The 22,277-nt window shown below is 44.8% G+C and overlaps 1 protein-coding gene across 15 annotated transcripts in view; it reads right to left on the reverse strand.

Annotated features, from left to right (window-relative positions):
- KCNIP1 (potassium voltage-gated channel interacting protein 1) overlaps nucleotides 1-22,277 on the reverse strand; it is a gene marked incomplete at its 5' end in the record, with an annotated part of 373,601 nt that overhangs the window by 15,889 nt on the left and 335,435 nt on the right. For 12 of the 15 annotated variants that reach the window (XM_084535742.1, XM_084535738.1, XM_084535744.1 and 9 more), the window contains one exon: nucleotides 3,874-3,998. In XM_084535742.1, the coding sequence (XP_084391868.1) occupies nucleotides 3,874-3,998 (125 nt within the window). Of the gene's footprint in view, nucleotides 1-3,873; nucleotides 3,999-12,535; nucleotides 12,569-14,361; nucleotides 14,384-22,037; nucleotides 22,241-22,277 lie in introns of those variants that run through there. The other 3 variants (XM_084535741.1, XM_084535734.1, XM_084535746.1) reach the window with 3 other exon arrangements.

The following is a 22,277-nucleotide window of genomic DNA, read 5'->3' on the forward strand; positions in this document are numbered from 1 at the left end:
AGCCCCCACCTTGCTCACACTGCTTGGTCTCCGAAAGCCTGACTTGTTCCAGACGATTACATCTCACACTATGCTCATTCACTGCAGATTTGCTACAAGATTTGCACTAAAAGTCAGAACATCTCCAACAGTCCCTCAGTTGTTCTGGTTTGCTGTTTTCTGATTTAGTATTAGGAAAGTATCCCTGGCAGCCATTTCCTCTAACAGCACACACTCTCCTGAAACAAGCAGAAAACTCCAGAAAGATCCCAACCCTTTTACATTTATGCTCTTAATCCAAATAACATGTCATGAGAAACAGTCTAGAGGGGATGTATTGAATCACTGAGTCCAAACCTCTGCTGTTGGTGGTCATTTGATTAATCACCAATTTACCAATTTTAATCTTAAAAATAGTTTCTCACTCTCCTCCCTCCTATGCCATAGCTGATGCCAAACTTCACTTCTCTGGGGAGTGGAAACTTTCTTCTAGTTCCAGTTCATGCCAATTTTGCTTTTTAGCTCAAATAATTCTCTCTTCTGATGGATTTACAGACAGAAACAATCACATTTTGTTTTGTTAAGCTAAATCAAGGCAGGATCCACCCAGGGCTCTGCTTTTAGATGTTTCAGTTATCTTGCTCTTACAGACCGACAGCCAAAGCAGTCGGCCCCAAGGCCTCGTGTCAAGCTGGCTCCAGCCTGGCAGCAGCTAACCCCGAGGTGCAAAACAGACTGTTCTGTGTAACACACCTTGGGGTGGGGAGATCTGCCAAAATAAGTGAGTCCTTTTGGTCCTGGCATCAGGAGATACTGGAAGACAGCACCCTTGCATAACTGGAAAGGACAAGGAAGGCACAGACAGAGGGGGCATTTGGCCAGCCCGCCAGGTTAGCATGCTCTGCTTTGGTGGAGCAGCTAAGAATCTGAATTTGGTGAAAGCTTCCATCAGCCCAGCGCAGAAACATCAGACAGACCAGTGACACACTGGGAAGAGACCGAGGCCGTGGCTCATTCCAGCAGAACCCCTGGCTGCCACCAAAGAGGACATCCTGCCCTCCCCTCCTCACCACCTTCCTGCAGCAGCTCTCACTCAGCCTGGGCACCCTGGGGGGTCAGCTCCCGGGACAGGGTGTGCATCAGGATGTACGGAGAAACTCATTTTGTGCCTCAGGATTTGCTCTCAGAGCAGTGTGAATGGCCAGCATTTATTTTTAATGACACAGAGAAAGAACAGGTGAGAAAGAACAGCCTTAACAGCATTTCAGTTCTTTGCTGAGCAGCTTTACTGGCTGCAGAAACCAACTGCACATAGAAAAGCCTATCAGCAACTTTGAATGATTAGAATCATTTGACTCTTTCTAAAACTCTGAAGCATCTTTTCCACATCTTTTCTACATCTTTTCTACCCTAGAAATCACGTATTTTTAGGACTTTCTTCTGCTCAAGCAACTGACAACTGCTGTACCCTGATCGGTTGGTGCTGCCAGCAGTATTAGACCAGAACCTCCCTCAGGTGCTTTGCAGCACTCCAGGTGAGCAGAGATTTGCTTCCTGCATGCCGGCACCTCCCTGAGCCAACACACCTTGTGGCCACGCTGCCTGGCATGGTCCCAGCCTTGTGGGGCACAGGGAAATAGATTTTGGAGACAAAAGAATGCTAGGAAGGAAAAGGATTGAGAATTAGGGCCCTGGTCAGACAGTGCGCTAGTCTGGAGACTACACCAGGCTGCGTAGCTCCAGACTGCAGCTGGGCTAAGAGGGACCTTGCTCTCCCCGTGTCCATTCCAGGTGCCTGTAAAAGGCCCTGTGGTAACCCAGGTGTTGCCTTGTGATTAAACAGGACCTGTGAGATCCCTGAGAGCAAGCAGAAAGTACAAGCTAGGGAGAAAAAATGATTACACTCCCATAGGGATTTTGAATCTCCAGATGGCACTGTAACATCATCCCAAAAAGCAGATGGTTTGGTACAATAGGAAATATGGTAACAGCTGAGACAATTTGACTACTGTGCATAATTACTCACTGCATTGAAACCATGATTTATAGGCCACAAAAGCTAAAGCTGCCCTTTCAATTTAAATCTTAAATATTAAAGCTTCATGCATATTGTGTGCCTAGCAGCTGGAGGAAAACAAATTGCTTTTCCTAACAACTTGAGATAACACAGCATCTCACCAGCACTCCCAATTAATACCAAGACCTTTGGTGAGGTCTTTCAAACGAGTTTAGGTCACAAGTTAAACGCACTTGTTTATCATTGTTCTTGCCCTGCGAGGTAATGCCTCTGGTACTGCATGATACCAAAATTAGGAGGGGCAAGGGGTAAACATCAGACCTGCAGAGAGCTGCAAGGCTGAAGCTGTCTGTTTTGCATCCTGGCTGCTGGCAAAGCCAGCTCCTCCGCTCAGCACAGAGCAGTGCTCTCCTGGGGAGGACTCCCAGCCAGCACTGCAAGGCAGGTGCTGCAGAGATCCTAGCAAAACACTGGTTAAGAAAGCACTGAGTTCTGTCCCTGCTGAAGGTGGTCATATCGCGTTATACCATGCATTAACCTTTTGAACTCTGTGTTAAAAGCCATGTGTTTTATTACTGACTGGTCAAAGCACGAAGAGGTTTTAGAATGTCAGTCAGTAGTCAGACTGAACTTTGCACATAAAATGATGACTTCCTACATCCAGCCAAGCCTGCAGAAACACAACACACAAACCAAACAGAAAAACACGGAGAGCTGTGCTGTGTCTTGGCTGGAAATTCAAGTATGTATGGGAGATGGGATTCAACCAATTCCAAGAATGTGTCAAAAATACAAAAGGCTCCTTTCAATGTCCAGTAGGTTTCCTTGTGGGAAAACCCATTTAACATATCTCAGCTTTATTTTGGCAAGGAAACAAATTTAAAAAATAGAAAAAAAATAAAAATCAGCATTTCAATATTTCAGCTACTGTCATAGTGCAACCGTCCTATAAGGCAACTTACAAATGACGTTATATTTACTGGGCTAGTTCAGTACTGATCTATTAATCATCATAAATCATCACCTGGTACAAAACACCTGTGTGACTAAATCCAGACCCTCAGGCAATCATGTAATGAGCATTCAGTCTTCAGGGTCCACACAACACCTGCTCCACATAGCCTCAAAATTCCTGTTTCTATTTATGATGATGCATCCCTAACAGGCAGCAGCAGGTGACCTAAAAATTGAGGTTCACAGACCTGCAGAGACCATGTCAGGGAGAATTTGACTGCGGTTGAGGTTGACAAAGACCAGCACAGCATTGTTCTATGCGTGCAGTTGTGCCAGCTGGCATGCTCCCTGCTTTCACCTAAACCTGCTCTCTCCTATCCCCTCGGTGTTGATATCCATTTACTTTTGATGTCTGTTTGGCTCTTGCCACTCCAGCCTTGTTCACTACTTGCCTTTGTAGTCCTCACGTGCTCCAATAACATCCTACTAGAAGAGCAAGAACTCTCCAAGCTAGGGAAAGGGGAGGGGGGGACAAAATCCTGAGCAACAACAAATCACAAGCAAACAGTGTAACTCATCTTCAAGCATTAGGAACTAACAAGAATTAAATAAACAAACATGAAAACATTTTCAGATTATTGTGAAGTACAGACACAGCTGAGGAAACTGCAAGTGTGTTTACTGACAGGGAACAAACTTAATGAGTATTGTGTGCTGAATGTTCATCCAAACCCAGTTTTAGGCAGATTATGGTGACTTAATTATTAGATGGTGAGGGAGATCATGAGCTCGTTTTGCTGTGGCAGCAGAGATATAGTGCAAACCTCCTGATATCTAGTGGGGGAATGATAATGCAGCTGAGCAGTTCAGGCTGGTAGGGATACATACATATTAGACTTAGTTCACTGCATTATTGTTCTTACATTTTTAAATCCTCTGTAAAGCACTTGAAGTTCTCTTTTCGTGAAATTGGTTTGTGCTTCAAGCTGTTCCAGTCCTTCGGGTCTATGGCACACCGTAGTCATTTCTAATTCATCTTCAATTTTATCTGAAAGAGAAGACAGGAAAATATTTATGTTGATTGTTGCCTTTAGTCTGTTAACGTGATGGACAAGACAGACTGGATTTCAAGAGCAACAGAGAAAAAAAAGAAACCATCAATGGAACTGATCTGTATAACTGTATTCAACCTCTCGAAAGCAAAATAAAAGCCGTATGAGTAAAGCAATGGCTCATGTTTGTTATTGGGGCTGCCAATTGGCACCCCATTCACAGAGCCAAAACCGATGGTGGGAACAGAAGGATAGGCAGCAGATACATTGCTCCAAAAGGCAACACCAGATATCTCCTGTCTAAATATTGAAACAACGCTGAGAAATAGGCCTTTCAGAGTACTCGCTTTAAAGAAAGCTGTGCAAATATAAGTACGAGAGCAGACATGCTTAAGCATATTAGACAATGACCTTACACTAAGGGTAAACAGAGAGGGAAACTCTTCTGTACACTAACCCAAATGCTTAATAGTGGAGACACTAAAGGTCACGTTCACAGAAACACAGAATCATCTAGGTTGGAAGAGACCTCCAAGATCACCTAGTCCAACCTCTGCCCTAACACTAACCAGTCTGTTGGATATTATTGAAAATCTCCTAGGAGAAATTCAAATTACATCCACTGCTGCTGAATCTGGAATAACACCAGCTTGCATCTACAAGGGCGTTTTAGGGAAACTGATAAGCAGTGAAAAATACGTATGTGTATTTTCTTCAAGAGATCACTCTCCCCCAAGTAAGAAAAACCCTTGCGATATATCACATCCTGGGATATCTTAACCTCACCTCTTTTCTGAGTTGCCTTTTTGCCTGTCAAGTCATTTTCTGCAGCAGCACAGGTAATGCCCAAAAACATAGAGGTGCTTAGTGTATGTTATTATTAAGATTATCTAAACTTCAAAGACCAGATGCAGATTTCAGCTGACATAAAAATCTCATCTACATCCACACATCATTTGGCATAAAAACTAGTACTCCTCTTCAAACTGCTTTCATTAAAGTGGTCATCGACTGCTTCATTATCATGGACTACACATCACACATTATCATCAAAACAACTCAATATCTGCCTTGTGAAAACATGTTAGGTTGGTAGGTTCAAGTCTAATATAGTAGTTCTTGCTAAAAGACAAGGATTGCTCTAGGAGCGTGCAAGAAAATGGAGTCACTGAAAAAAGGCAAGGCATGAATTCTGAGCAGACTGGCTCAGGGAATCAACAGACCATAACAAAGCTATTCTTTTGTAAATTAATAAATTCTGTACTTACAAGTGAACATTATTAAGGGAGGACACACATAAGTGAGTCATCATGGTTAATTAACCTTGGTCCTTTATTTCTGGATTAAGAAATCAAATGCAATACTGGTGAGATCAGGTTGGGTTATGATCAGTCCTCCTGTCCCCAGGCTCTGGGGTTTCACAGCCAGCACATGTGGGGCTGGAGCAGTGCAGGCCCCTTGTCCAGCACGGGGCAGTCTTTGCCGTGCCCCTGCCTGCTCTTTCACACCAGGGAAGGTGCCACTGCAGCTGGTTCTTCTGACCTGCTTGGAGTTACGGCCTACGTCTCACCACAGAGGTCAGAGCACACAGACAGAGCAGCTTAATTACACATGAAATACATGAAATCCAAAGGGGCTTGGGATGAAATCTGGGGTTTGCAGCCATGGTTTATTTCAGCCCTTTCAGTAGTTAGAGGCTATCCCATCGATGAGAACCATGAAGTCAGCACCAGAGAGAAGCGATGGAGATCAGTGACTCTGCACAGCTCTCCAAAGGGAGAGCAGAAATCTGGTGGCTGACATAAGGTAAACCACAGCCCATTTGCGTATCTACATATAGTTAAGATACAGAATGGAACTTGCTCCCTTGTTGACTGGAAGAGGTGGGGAGGAAGTGAAATCCTTCTTGTGCTTGTCCAGTTCACAACAAATGTCATAGTGTGTGTCAAACAGTGCACACTGATTTGAAGCCTTGTGGATTTCAAGCACACAATCCTATCATAGTATTAAATGTGCTGCAGTCATCAGCACATTCAGCATGAGCAGCTTCAAGATGTTCATTCTAGTTTCAAATTTTCCTATGGAACTACACAAGTTCAAGTCAGGAGAGTGCATACAGCTCCATGAGGTACCTCATGGAAACTTGTGCAGATTGACTGTCATTAATTCTTATGTACATGACAGAAGAGATTATATATATATATATACATATATATATATATATATATATATACACATATGTATAGGCAGGAGATATGTCTCGTTGGAGGTCTTCGGGAAACTGGAGGGGAATAAAGGCTTTGTAATAGCATGGCACAGAATGAGAGTATCACAACCATTTATGATGCAGAAAAAGTGACTGCAAAGCAGCAAGGGGCATGAAGAGACCTGAAGGAGGCACCTTCTCCTTGCAAAGGGAACACAGAGTCTAGGAATTCTCACTGCTGTTAGAGAAAGGAGATGAAGAGGGATGTCTGATAGAGGAAGAAGCACAGATAATGTGAAATAAGGCGAAAAGCCCGTTTTCTTTGAACGAGAACGGATGCCACAAAATGAAAGAATGTGGAAAAAAGCTGTAGAGAAAAACACAGTGGGGAAAAAAATCCTTAGAATGAGGGAAGGGAATGAGCAGTAGAAAAAGGGAGAGAACAAAACCATTTAGCAAGGAGCCAGGTTAGGAGAGTCACCACTAATGCAGACACTGCATGGCAAACACCTTCTTATTTAACTGTTGGTTCACTGTGAACTACCCAAAGTCCTTCACAAGGTGCTCACAAGCCCAGACTCCTTCTCCTGTGTTTCCCTACTGCCCCCCGTGCAATGCAATAAGCACTTCACACGGGACCCTGACCCTTGTTGCTTTATTCTGCCAGAAGCCACACTGGCAGTGTATGTGTAAGCTGGGCTCTGAGCCTTCCTCTGCTCTGTAACCAGCTGAGGATGTCCAGCCTTCCACTGACATTTGCTATTGAGTTCCTCTTAATTCTTTACAATTTCAGTGTAAAATGCAAGAGTAAAATGCTGGCTATCTAGTTTTGATATCCTATAATATAGTTCAAAGAGAAAAACCTAAGCATGCTCACAGAAGCAGCGAGGCCAGTAAGGGGAGCTAGCCTGGGGGATTAACCTCATATTTTATTTGCACCCCCCAGGATGTGGTCAGTCACATTGTTTCTACAGAGGCAAGAAAGGTCCATCTGGGAAAAGTCACACTCCTAACAAAAAGGTTTTCGAGATGACTAATTTTTATGTGTATATTTGCCATTTATTTTCCACCACCTCCTTCTTAAGCAACCAGTTTTCCAAGGCACTTACTGCAATTTGTGTTCTATTCTAAAGCCAAATAACTAAAGAAAGGTCTCACTCACGGAAAACTGGCTCAATAGCTCTATGTAGTTTAAAAAAATAAAATCTGCGGGACTACAGCTCAAAGCTCATTCTTTTGACTTACCCAGATGTCCTGTATATGAGTAGACTGAAAATTAGAACTTGCAATTTTTTCCCCAAACATTTTAAAATAAAATATGATTTGATAAATATTTAATTTAATAAGGACGTATTGTCTTTGATAGTACTAGCCTCACCCAATGAATCATTACTCCAAAAGAGTGCAACTCATCTCCTTCAGCTTGCCCTGCAAGTTGTTCCTACAGTTGGCTCACGGGCTTTGGGCCCACAAAGCAGGTATTTCTAAGCCACGTTACTGTTGCAGGTCCCTTCCTTCTCCCATACTGAGAAATGCATTGCTTTTTTTTGTAACAGAATGTAAAACAGAAAGTATGAAAAATTCATCCCTTTTAAAAGGATGCTCTATTTTTTTCCGTGTTTTCTCTTCCAGAACCGGCATTAATCTCTGCCTCTGAAGAGGATCTGATGGTTGCCCGCAGGTTAACCCTTGCATTCTGCTCCTTTTTCCTTTCCCACAGGAAATATCATGCAACTTACCTTAAAGAAATAAAAATGAATAAATGAGAAGCTTTAGATTTGGCCAAGGGGGCACTCAAAACAATACCAGAACAGCAATTTTCCAATACTTACAGTTTGTAAAAGGGGGAAATTGTTCCTATAGTGGAACACGCCCCGATGCAACAGAGCAGTCCTGGGCATTTCTTGGCACCTCAGTGGGGAAAATAAATACTACAGAGAATTTTTAGGTCCTTTTGTTTATCACTTGCTAACAAAAAGCCATCGTCTGTGTTTTTTTCATGATCATACCGATCTGTTTTAAAAGATAAAACTCTTCTTTTAGGATTAACTTCACATTAAAAGGCCTCACAGACCAAACCTTCCCTCCCTCATGTCTGTCAGGTGCCTACATTTAAACTTTGTGCCTTCCTCAGCACCGTCTTCTTCCATCCCTGCTCCCTACCAGTGAACACACCTGGCTCTGGCACCAACCCGTGGGCCAGGAAGACCTGCCTGCAGAGCCCTAAGGGCAAATCCATCCCTTCCAACTCAGCTGTTCCCCCCCAGCAGGTTTCTGTCATTATTTGTTTCTGTCTCACGTTTTAAGTCAGTTTTTATAAACCTTTATCTTCTGCTCTCTGACACCCACCAAATTACCCACAGTAATCTCAATGGTGAAAAAGGAGACTGTCACTTCCCCATCTACCACTGCCTTTCATCACACAAATTGTATTTCCCCTTATTTACATTTTCATTACCGCACTGGCTCAGGCCCTCCCAGCTCTCCAGGATGGCGCTGGATGAAGTACAAGCCCCACACTTACAAACATCCCTCTTTTCTTCAGATGACTCTCGCTTTATAGTGACGAGCACAAGTAAAAGTGGCTGTACAACGACACGTGGAGATGTACAGTTCCACCAGGAAAGCATGGTGTTAAGATACTTTACCTAATGTCCTGTTCTTCCTGGCTTTCGTCCTGTTAAAAGCTTGACTAACCTCTGGAGAGATCTCAATGGGGGAAACAGGCATGGCACGGCTTTAAACAATTTACACCTTCTTCTCTTTCAGTTCGCAAGTGCACAGACCCAGATGGGTGTGGATAACACAAGGGATGTGCATGGTCCCTGCACAGCCTGAAGACAGCACACGCAGCTCGGCAGGGACACCACTTGCTTGGGTACTCACACTGGTGTGCTCGGGATTTTTTTAGGGCTGGAGAAAGGGGAAATGGCACTCTCAGGTATAGAGTTTGCCCTGGGCATATTTTTATGGCTGCTTTAATAGCAGGGTATGAATTCCTGGGGCTGGCAAAAGCACCCGCGGTGATCTTACTACAAAGTAGGTCCAGGTTAGAATAACTGATTAAGTTTACATTTTGGTGGCAAAAAATCATCTCTGTTTGCTTAAGGCCATCGGATAGGCACATTCTGTGTATCAAACAAACTAAATAGTGGCTTCACTTCACAAAGAAAAATACTCCTGACGCCCTTTCATGCACATGCATATTTTATGGATTGCTGCTAATGAAAGATATTGCATTTAATTTCTCTTCTGCTTGCTCAAGAGCAGAGAATGAATTTTCATTAGAGTAGATCAATATTTTAACTGAATACACTTTGGAAATTACTTGACAAGACTTGGATTATACATCCTTTGATATCTGTTCTAATTTTAACCTTTGTTATCTTCACAATTTGAAGATTTCCACACTTTGTCTGCAAACACGCCTGTCTTTCACTGCTGTAAGCTCTGCTGAACACAATTTGCATTTCTCCAAGTGATAAACCAGAGTAATTTAAGCCCATTCATGTAAAGGCTGTCTTGTACAGCTACGTGCTTCTTGACAAAACAGTCTCACCATTGAGGGAAACAGATTTTCAGCCACATCTGCCTACTGCTTTATATCACAGAAGCAGAGAGAGGGACTCAGTCCCATGTTAAAGACAGTGAATCTACTTAATTTGAAGAAGGATGACCTGCTGCACTATTTCACTTTCCCAGATCTTTCCATTCCAATGGACACGGGTACATTTATCTGCCACGGTACAGAAAAAGTTGTTTCATTGGCAGTTGAGCCTAAAACACCACCAGCACTGTCCGGCATAACCAAGACAACAAAAGGGAGGCACTGCCCAGAGCCGCCTGGCAAAAAGCACCAGCAGGGGCGGGTGGTGGGGCAGGGCACGATTTGAGTCCTTGTAAGGCCCTGTGCTGATAGGACACCATCTAGCAGTCATGAGCTCCTGATTTCCATACAAAAACATCTGATCAATGTCGAGATCCAACAGTCCTTTTTGCCTAAGGGGAACAAATTAAATTTATCACAGACAACGCTCAAGTTGTGTACAATAACAGCTTTTTTTCATAGCTGCTTTTTTTTTTTTTTTTTTCTTTTCATAGCTGCTTTTTTGGCTGTGGCTTTGACTGACCCTTGGGCCCAAATTTATGAACCTGCCCATCCATCCTCTGGCCAGCAGCTGCCTCTCCACAAGCAGCCCTTGCACCAGAGGCAGCCGCCTTGGTGAAGTGCCTAAAGACACCGCAGCACTCCCAGAGCCTGGTGCCCGAGCAGCAGTGATGCCTCCCTGCATCCCTAGGGCTGGCTAAGGACAACCCAGGGCCTAAAAGAGTTTAAAGGGAAGCTGGAAATGATTTAATAAAAATGCAAATGACCCCAGCTTCTGAAGGCTGTGAGGTGAAGCCATGCAACGCCAGGCTGCACAAGAATGGGGGAGGACTTCGAAAATATTCTGCTTATAATAAATTCATGTTTGGTTAAACAAAAAACTCCTAGAATGTAAGCCACAGCTAATGTGCCGAGTGTTAATTGTAAAACTGACAAGTGTTAGATGAAACCGGTAATTTTACAAATACAGCAGAACGGTATTAAATTATGTGCAAGAATTATTAGACTGCCTTTTATTTTTATTAAAAAAAGATTAGCTATGCGTGAGTAGCAAGGACCTGCAGAAAAAATTAACTGCAGTTTATCCACAATATCTTTAAAATCCATCTCCAGACAGAATTCCTGCCTAGACAGACCTCATGGGAACCAGATCCTGCCAGGGGGAAACAAACAGCAGGTACCTGCAGGGCTCCGCCACCTGGGACGGGTGCAGAATTCCTGGCACTTTGGTGTATTTCCACCCAGACAGAAGCTAAGGATTAGGCTGTATGCAACCCAGTCAGGCTAACAGGAATCCATGAGACCAGTGGGGCAGACAGAGAGGAAGCCACGGGCTTGTTCCTCCTGAGGATCCCAGAACAACAGCTCAGATAACGAACAAACATGTGCCTGGACATCTGCAAACCCTAAAAAAAGGGTTTAGTAAAATCTGCTCATGAATAGATCAATAAAAATGACACTCAGATACCTACTGAAGTATCAAATATTAAATGAATTTAATTAAACTTTAACAGTCTTTATTAATAAATTATTATTATTATTATTATTGTCTTGGCTGGAAAGATTAATTTCCAAGCCAAAGGGACTCTCCAGCCAATAAAACAGCAGAAGGGGATTGATGGAGCTCCCTTTTCCTGAAACTCCTTAGACTTTCAGCTCTATTTTCCCCACTAAAGCAGCAATGCCCAGCTTGTTGCACACAGAGGCAGGCCTGGCTGGGCTGTGCTGCCTACATCAACCTGGGCCACCACCAGCTGCAGGAAAAGCTACATTAAGAACCAACATTGAACAAAGTCCTGAGACTGAGGAAAAAAGGAAAAAAAAAAAAAAAAAAAAAAAAAAAAGCAGAATTTTAGCACTTCTTGGCTAATTCTTCCAATGATATATGCAAAATGTCAGGTATAAATAATTTCCTTTATGTCTACTCCTTTAATTTCTTCCACTGATACATCCAGAGAAGCTAGAACAGTGTTAAACTCAGAACAAGGAGGAGCTCCGAGGCCACAGGTACAAGCAAAACGTCTTTCTGGCACACAACTAACACCAGGCAGAGTGATTTGAACATAAGCTACACAACATGCTACACTACAGTGTTTCTGCAGACACTGCATTAATTACTTATCACTGGAAATAACCACTCATTCTTGTTTTCCTTGCTTATTCCCACCTAAAGATAGCAACATTTATAAGTGAAACATAAGGGAAACAACTTCTGGAAATGGGTGGAGATCTACTGAAAGCTTGCCGGGTGCTTTACTGTTCTTCCATGGGGATGCTGCAGAAAACCTTCCTTTGGGCAAGTGCTTTCCTCCAAGCAGCTGCTCAGAGATGAATTTGCAAATAAACCTCACTAGGAGGGTTAGAAAATCACTTCACTCTGTTGATTTTTGGAAAATTCCTATTCGTACCTTGTTAAAACTTCAAATGGAGAGTAATTGAACAGGTAAGAACGTGACTTAGCCCGTCAAGTGATGCAGTGGGCACACAGAAGGACTCAGTGGGTGGGCGAAAGCTGGGACTGCCTTCACCAGAGGGGACTTGGCTGCTCCCCCCACTAAGATCCAGATGGATTTTAAGCACCTTGAATTTTGTTTGCTGTCAGCGTGGAAAGGGAGAACAACCTGAGCCTGGAGGGAAGGGAGGATCTGTTTTCCTGGCTAAAGAAAACTTTTGCTACAAAAATTATATGACCGATATAGTCAAACTGGTATAAATGTTACCTCTCTGATACACGTAAAACCATCGAGCAGGGTCTAGGAAAAAGAAAAAAATTAAACAAAAAGAAAGTGACAACCACACACAACTTAGTCATTTCTTAACTTTAAGGTGACATCGGAGGGGTTCTGCAAAAGTGCTGCGGGGTCCCCTTTCCCAGTGACTGTAGGGTTTTCCATGTGTATTTTACAGGGTTTTTTGCTGAACTGCCTCTTTCCCTTACCCCAAGGGGCAGGAAAAGGAAGTCAGAGCTCGCTGTCCCCTGCATGACCATGAAATTCGGGCAGCATGTGAAGGGAAGCATGCAGGCAGTCATGCACCCATGCAAGCATCCATGCATGCAACAAGGCAGCAATGCAGCAGTCATCCTAGAAGCTCTGGTAAGGGGCCAGGAGGACTCGGCATGCAGTTTCTGAAGCCTGTTAACAAGCAATGCGAAGGGCTCCAGCCTTCTGCTTCCTCTACAGTTGTCAAAGAGCTGAAGTATGAAGTAATAAAAAATGGTTAGTAAGGGTGAAGAACTCTCAGGTCGTCTGGACGGCCGTGTAACTGGTGCTCTCTGCAGTCACTGCACGTGTAACGTGGTCACTTTCTACTATCCTCACATCCCCTAGGACGAAAGTTTCATTAACAAATTAAAAGTACCAAAATATATATATATTTTAAAGATATGCATATGCTTTCTCGTGGTATCATCTTCTTTTTGCCAAAGAATTTGGTGTGTGATATGACAAACCATAACCTTCACAACGCATAGAGCTCTGGTCATGGCACTGCTGCCTGTGGCTCCCTGACCCTACCTGCATCAGGGGCAGCTCCTGCCCTCGGTCAGTCTGGCACCCACCATTTCCCCCCTCGTCACGTAGCTGCACCAGCCACTGCTTTTCTCTGGGCAGACAGAGAGCCCAAGACCGCATTCTCCTGCTAAATCTTGCAGCACCCCACCTCTGCAAAGCCCCAGGCTGTCCCCGAGCAAGCTGTGACCAACTCAGGGCCTGTGCCTGGAATCTCAAGGCTGAGAAATTCCACTGTGATTTTCTAAAGGCATTTGAACAACATCCATGCTCAGTGTTTTCCCCCTACATCAAGATAACCGTGTTCTGAAAGGGGCACGCAGAGTGTGGCCTACACTGCCCACACGTTACAACAGCACGAGGCTGCTGGAGGGGCTCCGATTCTCACCAAGCTTTCACTGCTGGAAATCCAGCTTGTCCTCAATGGAGGCAAAACTGGATTACGTGTCTTTGGGAGTGGATGTTCGAGTAGTGCAAGAATGGAGGAATTTAGTATCTGGCAACAGATAAAACCAGCGGAAGTGCTGGGAAGCCACCAGAAGGGCTCCCACCAGCAGCACCTCCACAGCGAGCAGAGGCCTGGTCAGGCAGCACTGCCGAGCCTCACACCCAGCCTCGCCGGCTCTCGGCCCAGTGGAGGAACCATTCAAAAGGACAAGAATGACATGAGGAGAGCACAGCAGACACTCCAGTGAGCTGCTGCAGGGAAAAAAAAAAAAAAAAAAAAAAAAAAGCCGGCACAGGAGACACTCAGACGAGACAACCAGTAGCAGAAATGAATGCTGAATGACCAACTGCTGGCCCAGGAATAGCGCTGATGGATTAGCAACTACTGACACCTCCACACTTCCCCCTTCTGAACTGAAGCTTCAAGAATACTTCTGAGAGAAGCTGCTCTCAAAGCACCTACAATAATCCATGGACATAAAGCACAGACATAGATCACAACACATGCTAAAGAGATCAGTACACATTAGGAGCTTTACTAAAAGCATATAAAAGCAATTATCAAGGTTTAATACACTCCATTGTACCACCTGCACTGTTATCAGAAGACATTCCGACCTTCTTGAATCACCAAGATGGGTCTGCAATAAAGAAAGAACGAGCAGGTTGCTTAAGGAGCTCCTGGACCTGTGCTGAAGCAGGAGGGGTTGAGCCACTAGGCAGGAAACCACGCGCTGCTCGGGCAGTCCTGCTTTGCCGGGTAACCCAAGGACAGGAAAGAAAGATTTCCCACTTCAAGTCTAATGAGCATAGTTTTAAATTTGCATTTTAACACTAGCTGGAAACTAATTTCCATCGACGAGAACAAAGAAATGTAAATGTAGCCATTACAGAACGCATAATGATGGTGTCCTGATTCACTGTGGGTGAAATCAATGCATGAAAAGAGCTGGAGTACGTGGAAAGGCTCCATTGTAACGCTGGGTTTGAAAATAGGAAGATCGACCAGAGATGATTAACAAATAGCAAGAAGACAATAGATGCCTTCTCTCCCTCCCCTCAGCACAATCCGTTTTTCTGTAGTGGGAAATCTTGTGGATTATCAAAACCTTAGCCTGTAGATAATACCTTCTGGGTATAAACAACGTTGTCTTTCTGCAGAGATGGGAAACAAAGCGCTTGGAGGGGAGAAGAAAAAAGCTTTGTGTAACAATACATTTTTCTTCACTGGATGAAAAACTTCACAAAGTCAAGATTTAGTGAATTAATTGAAGATTAACTCCTTTCCTGATTATTAAAATAAGAACTAAGATTTTGATTCAGTCTGTATTTTTATTTTTATTTTTTTTTTTATTTACCAGTGAATTACTTTTTGGAAAACTGCCCTTTTCACTAAGCTCAGCAGAATGCTTAATCAGCATCCCAAGTTCATGTGCTTACATCTGCTTAGCTAACTGAGTAGTACAAATAAAACAAACTACCACATTGCTACCAACACTTAGAAAAGCTCTTCCTAAAACATGCAAGCGCAGTCACCTAGGCCTTGATTGTTTGCCATCTCTCCCAATAAGTGCCTCATGATATTTTTTTTCCTCCCTAAAATTACATCCATGTTACAGATTACTCTCTGGGCAATGGAAATAAGAGCAACTTCTGAGCAATTCTGGTACAAGGGAAAAAGAGGATATTTTCCTTTTTGTCTGACTCTCAGGAACCAGAACCATTCAGTGTAACTGGGTGCAATGGAAACTGAGATGGCCAGAGGCACCTCTGCCTACATCTCTTCTTTATCAAGAAGGTTTTCAAAATCAGAAGGCAGCTTTTCAGACTCTAAACAAGAGTAATTGGCTTTTTAATAGAATAAAGGAACTCAGCAGAATAGATATAAAATGAGATATGTGCAAATCCCTCACTGCCAAACATACCACGGGGATGGGGCCTTACCTCCAGGCTTGTTTTCAGCCAGCTCCATTGGTTTCTGTGGTCCAGCAGCCCCACCATAGCCTCCCCGCGTATGAAAGAAATGTTTCTCCCTGAGGGCAGAGTCAGTGGAAGAACTACGGTCCTGCAGTTGTTACCTTTGTTACCAAGCAGGTAAGTAGAAGCCTACAACAGGCGCACCTCTGCCCTCAGCAGGCTCTGGTCAGTGATTAGAGTTGTTTCTGTGCTGCAAAGTCAGGCTTTTATTAGGTATGGGGCACCTGCTTAGAGGAAGGAGGTCAGCTGTTGAAGGCCATCAGTAATACATATCTTTTTTTTTTTTTAATTGCTTGTGGATGGGGATGAAGATCACAAAATGTAAGGACATTCACGCAAAACCTATTTCCTGACAATGTGTTTTTTGTCTGGCTGCAATGAACCTTCCCTTGGGCTGGGCACACAGCGAGCAGCAGCAGCCCCAGCCTCCAGGGAGGGCACAGGCTCCCCGTAGCCACCACGTTGGCAGAAGAGCCATTTCTTACCAATGGGTAACTAGCCCAGGAGAAAAATCCTGCCACTGCTACTCACAGCATTAATCTGATAGCTTAAACACATTACTATGCACTTACTGGAGTCAGATTCAGATCAGTAATCATGGTTTGGAAAAAGAGCAGGGGAGCCTCCTGCAGGTTTTGACACGGGGCAGAGATGGGAAACAAAGGGGAAAGTGGCTGCAGCCCCCTCAGAAGGCAGCACCAGCAGCGAGTGCTGGTCTTAGCGGCGGCTTCGAGGGGCAGGAACCAGAGCGTGAGCCTGGCCCATGGCACGGCTTCGATCCCACAGCAGCAAGGGAAGAGGAAAGTAGCAAGAATGTGTTAGGTCAAAGCATGATGTTTTCAGAAGTATCAGAAGCTCTTTGGAGGGCACTTAGTAAATGAAATAGTCACAGGAGAGTTCTGAATTATAAATGAAGTAACTGAACTTAAAAATTTCTTTTTTTGAAATAGGTTATTCATCAAAAACCTCTGATGAGTCAAGACAATGCATTACAAATGGACTTATTCTCCCTGAAAAGAATTACTGCTGCCAATGTTTTTTTCCTCATTGAAAAGCAAATCAGACACTTCAAGTCCCTGATTTATGACTGCGCTGATTCCACGAGTGCTGGTTTGCTCCAGCTTTCACTTAGAAAAAGACTTTTGGAAGAACAATAATCAATGAATATATAATGTGGGAGAATCAAGCAATCAAATAGTAATTAGTTCAGTGCCTAATCCAAGGACACGTTATCCTTGGGTTATTGTAGAAAAATACAACTTTATAATTGCGCATTCAGGCCACTTTTAACTGCAGCCTAAGAACTGAGCTGCTTCCCCCTCAGAGGGGAGTTTTTTGACCACATACACTTGGTGCTGCCCGCACACAGCCTGTAAGAGGAGCCCCACGCAGATGTGAGGAAGCTGAACGTGAACAGACAGCACAACCAGGGCACCCCGGGGAGCGTGGGCAGCCAGCGCTGAGCTCCCAGACTGGGTACTGACGCTGCTCAGAATTCAGACTGTTGTTTTGGAAATGACATCTCCTACGTTATGTTCCAGACTGGGACAAGAAGAAAAACAAAACAAACAAACAAAAAAAAACACAACAAAAACGAAATAAAGGAAGGAAGAAAAACCAAAACCTCATTTTCCACGAGACGTTAGTTTTGATTACGCCTTAGAAACCTCATTTTGGAAAGCCTATCAAGTTTTATTTCTCATAAACGTTGACAGTTCGTGGCAATACAGGCAGAATCTCCCCCCACGCCATGCTTGCAGTCAGCTCGTCTCCTTCCCCTGGCCGTGCAGCAGCTGTGTGTCGGGGTGCCCGGCTCCCCGGCTTCTCACCTACTGGGGAAGTGCACACTGAACAAGGAGAGCTGCAATACCATGCCCACAGCCAGCCACCCGCACAGGAACTCCACAACAGGTTTCATGCTGAACATTTCTCTAGATGAATACATACTTCTCGAGTTCCTATCTCTTAAAGTGAATTTGTTTTTTAAATGAAGTTTCTGCATATTTTTTTTTTTTAAGTAAAATAAAGATTGATTTTCCTAAGGTGAAACTCAATGCATTGTTTTGCTCCCACTTACTGAACAAACCAAAAAGTGTTGTTGCATTTACTAACATACATTTTACCCTCTTTGGAAACAGCAGCAGCAAAGAGCAGGATTTGCTATGTAACTAAAGATACTGCTCAGAGTATGAGTTCAGTGAGAGCTGCTAACCACAGCCCTTTTTCCCATGACTGACTTCACCAGTGGCAGGTGCTTTGGAAGCAAAATACCGACCACTCAGGGGGACCACAGCCCCACGTGAAGGCTGGAGCTCTGTGCAGCAGGTCAATGCTTGAAGCCAAGACCCCAAACCCTTCTCCTCCTCTCTGGTTGCCAGGCAGGATTAAAGCCGCTGCTGAGCACCAGCAGGGGAACATGGGCAGAGCCTTCATTGCTGGGAAGTGACCAGGAGCTTCCCGACCCCTCGGAGAGCTGCACCTCCAGGGCATGCTGGCAGCCTCAGCTGCCAAAAAGGACGAGTGGAAGCACCGTGAGTGGTAACGTGCAGAGCTTCTTTAGAAATCTGACTTTACACAGGCATAGCCCCATCCGTTTACTGCTTAGTTCTTTAGGACCTTGGAAGGTGGTCCTAGAGAACTGCAGGGGGTTCCCTTTGGGCTTGACACCTTGGTGGCTAATGCTGCACTGTGGTGTAGTCTACGATACCGAGGGCAGCCTGGAGGAATGAAGAGAAACACAGTGAAGTTGCCTGCACCTTCACAGGACCCCTTCACAGTAGGAGAAGGCAGAATCGAGGAGTGAAACACTGATCCTAAAGAAGCACGCTACAGATCACATCCAAATGAGACAGCATCACCCAAACAAATTCTTTTTTCCATCTTGCAAAAACCTTTAACTTCAGCAGATTGCTTCACATTTTGAAGTGCAATTAAGCAGAAGATAAGTACCAATTAAGCTCTATTTGCACACAAGAAACTGCTCAGAAAATATTGCTTCTCTACATACCCAGGTTTTTCAAACAGGACATGATAAACTTACAGGAGCACACCGCTCCCATAAGAGACTTTTTGCACAAGCACAGTGTGGCAGCAGCTGTTTGTGTCAAAACCCCAAACAGACTGTATTTCCTGAGAAGGAATTTGTCCCTTTTTTACCCGGCTCGCAGTGACACTCCCAGGACTGGCCACCAAGCCCCCGCGACGTCCGTGCTGCTCTTGGCCCCTTGCAGTCCCCTGTGCTCCTACCTGCTAGGAGAGGCACTGCCTCCTGCGTGCCCAGGGGAGGCCGCTCCTCGCTTCTGTAGGTTTGAGCCTCCCCAGGGAAAGGCAGCGATGCAGGGCATGTCCTGTCCCACTTGTGCTCCAGGGAACGGCAGGCACGTGCCAGCCTGCTGTGCTGAGCTCCTTACCTGCCTGCCACACAGCCCCTGTACAGCAGGGGCTTGAAATTTGATGTGGGGGCCAGAACCCATCTCACTGGAGCAGTCTGAAGTGTTTGGAGAATTAGTAAAAGATCACAAAAACCATCTCTCCCAGGATTGCAGGGGGAGATTTTCTAAGCATTGCTAAAAGGGATTTCTTTTCATTAAGAGGTGACGCAGAGGCACTCAGGGAAGCAAACGGCTTCCAGCTAAGCCTTTCAAGTCAGCACTTCAGATCTCCCTCCCTTTGCTCAACCAGGCTGCAGCAGCTTGCCAAAACCCTGCAGTACCCACTGAGGGGTTCAACAGTGAGAAAACCCTTCCTGGAGTGCCCTTAGCCACACCAGCATCTCTCCTTGTGCCTTTCATGGGACAAAAAAAATAGAAATGTGTACGTGGTGTGAAGAAGGAAAGATGTTTTACAAAGGCTTCTATGCCCCATTGAGAAGTTGGATATCACAACAAGGCACAGCATAAACAGCTGGGGGGAGAGGGGAAGCCAAGAGACCAGAACACTGGTCTCAAGCAACAAACAAGCCCATACAATGGAAGTGAAAACCCAAGCCAGCCACAGCAATGCAGTGGCAGAACAAGCAGGGTAATGCTCTGCTGCAGTCAATAGCGACCCTCAGAGCTCCAGTCACTGCCGGTATCATGCTGCTATCCTCACCCTGCACCCAACCGGGCACAGAAGCCAGCAGGAGCCAACCCATAGCAGCTCCAGCCTGGCAGCAACTTAAGCAGGCGGAGGCAAGACCCCTGGAAAGTTTCAGGAGACTGGCAATAGCCTGATCATTTCCAAAATTCAGCCCAGCTAGCAGTGCTGGGAACCTTGAAAGTTTGTCCCACTCCTGTGGCAAAAGGTTAATGGCATACACAAAAGCCCAGTGCTTGCTCCTTTCTGTGTTTATCCTGCATCTCCTCGAAGGGCAACAGGGACTGCACCAAGGCTCAGGATGGTTAGGCGCAATTTTTTGGCATGCTCCCTGCCCAGGATGCAGCATGCAACCAACTCTAAACTCAATGAGTTGCCATGAAATCAAACCACATAATTATTTGACTTTGCTGTGCTAAAGTTACAAACTTTAAATTCCACTAATTTGTCTGCAGTGCTTTCTGCTTCCAAAACAGCCATTTCCAGACTGGAAGGGGAAGGCCATGAGGTTTATGGCTTCCCAGGCTGGCTCCTGCCTTTGATGAAAACCCCTAAAAACACTGGCAGATTCAGAGCTCTGGTCTGTGTTCAGAATACCACCAACAGAGCAATCTGAGGCTAACAAACATCAGGGCTTGTAAACACCACAGCTATTCTGGTTGACACCGCCTGAGGACTTGTGAGGCTAGAAAACAAATACGCAGTTGAGAACATGACCAACGCCAGAACGCAGCTTATTAAATTTTCATGCTGACTCTGATTACTTTCGTTTAGCAACACAGATGTGCAACCAGGACTGGGAGCTGTAGTGCCTGCGAGTACTGGGAAATAGCTAGCAATATGGGCAAGATTTGGAAACCAGTCACTTAGATCCAACAGTGCTCACACGTACATTTACCAGCCCTTACCGGTGACTTGATTTTAAAGAAGCCATGAAAACATTTTAATATATTAATTTCGTAATTTGGTTTCTTCCATTCTGTTTTAATGGAGTCACAGGTTAGTCCACAAATGAGTGAGGAGTAGGAAAGCATTGCTAAGGACCAATGAAAAAAATCAACAAGGAATTACAAAAACCTAACACACACCAGCGGGATTAAATTGGGATATTTTGTCTGAAATATAAACGCTGAGCAGCTCTAATCTATTCTATATGAGCAGAACTCTGTAAGAGCAAGATGCAAAAGAAACAGATTTTGATGGACATGACATCATGGATAAGCTCATCCCAACGTTAGCCTAGGAACATCCCAAATACAGAGCTGCTCGTGCACATCAGCCCTTTGGCTCTTTCCCTTTTGCTCTGGGCTCTGCCATCTGTGTGCCACAGGACAAAGGGAAGAGGTCACCAAGTTGGGAGTGCTGATGGCAGCTGATCAGGCTCTGACCTGGCTGTGCAGGTGCTCACTGCTTTTTGTTTGGGGTAAAAAGAAACATTTATTAGCTTGAAATAATTTAGTTGGAGGGAGCGAAGACTAAAGGAGGAAAATCTCCCTTTCTGAATGCTTCACATTTCCTCTTGTAATTTCAATTCCCCTTTTAATCATCGACAAGAAGTGTAATAAAGCTTAGGCGTATTCCCAGAACAACAGAAAATCAGAGAGCTAGAGCTGAGCTCACACAGAGGGCGGCTGCAGCTGGAGCCAGCGCGTGCTGCCAGCCCCGCTCCAGCCGCACACCCTCACACCCCGGGGCAGGGCACAGGGCACCACTGCCCCTCCTGGCCTCAGTCACAGGCTGGGCAGCCTCACCTGTCCCTGTGGTCACTGGTGCCTAACAGGCACCCAAAATGCCACCAGGGTGCTGAGCTGCAGCAGCTGGAGCACGCACGGGGCAGAGATGGGCGCTGTGTGTCCTGCCACCGCCCCCATCGCTCGCTCCCCATGGGATCCCAGACCCTCGCTGCGTCTCTGTTGGGAAGCGGGGCAGACAGAAAGTGGACAAATGGAAGTTTATGCTCTTACCGCAGCGTGATATCTCCTTTTATGAGGGAAAGGATTAACTGTTTAAGCAGTTAAATTAATTAGGACTTAATTAAGATACATTTGGACATGAATCCTCAATTTGAGCTTCCCATGTGTGGATTTAAGAACCATGGGAGAGGGATTAAGGTAATGTTAATTATGTTCCATTTATATTGACTATTTAAATAGCTATCCCCTTCCAATTATGAGCCTCTCCAACTCAGTTTCTTGAAGAAAAGCATCCTTACCCTGAAATTCTCAAGGATGTTCTTCAGCCAAAAGAAACGTCTCCCCGTACAGCCGTAAATTTATTCAAGCCAAGTGAAATGATTCCAGATTTCAAAACATGGCATGTTAGTTCAGAAGAGCTCTCCTGGGGTGCTTGCAAGTTTTTGAAAGCAAGGAGATGAGCAGGCAGCCGCAGGGGGGTTCGCACTTAGAGTGATGGTTCCTGTCAGCAACACAAGAAGCTGGACCACGACTTTCAT

This window comes from Aythya ferina, assembly GCF_964211825.1.
Source record: "Aythya ferina genome assembly, chromosome: 14".
Taxonomy (NCBI): Eukaryota; Metazoa; Chordata; class Aves; order Anseriformes; family Anatidae; genus Aythya; species Aythya ferina.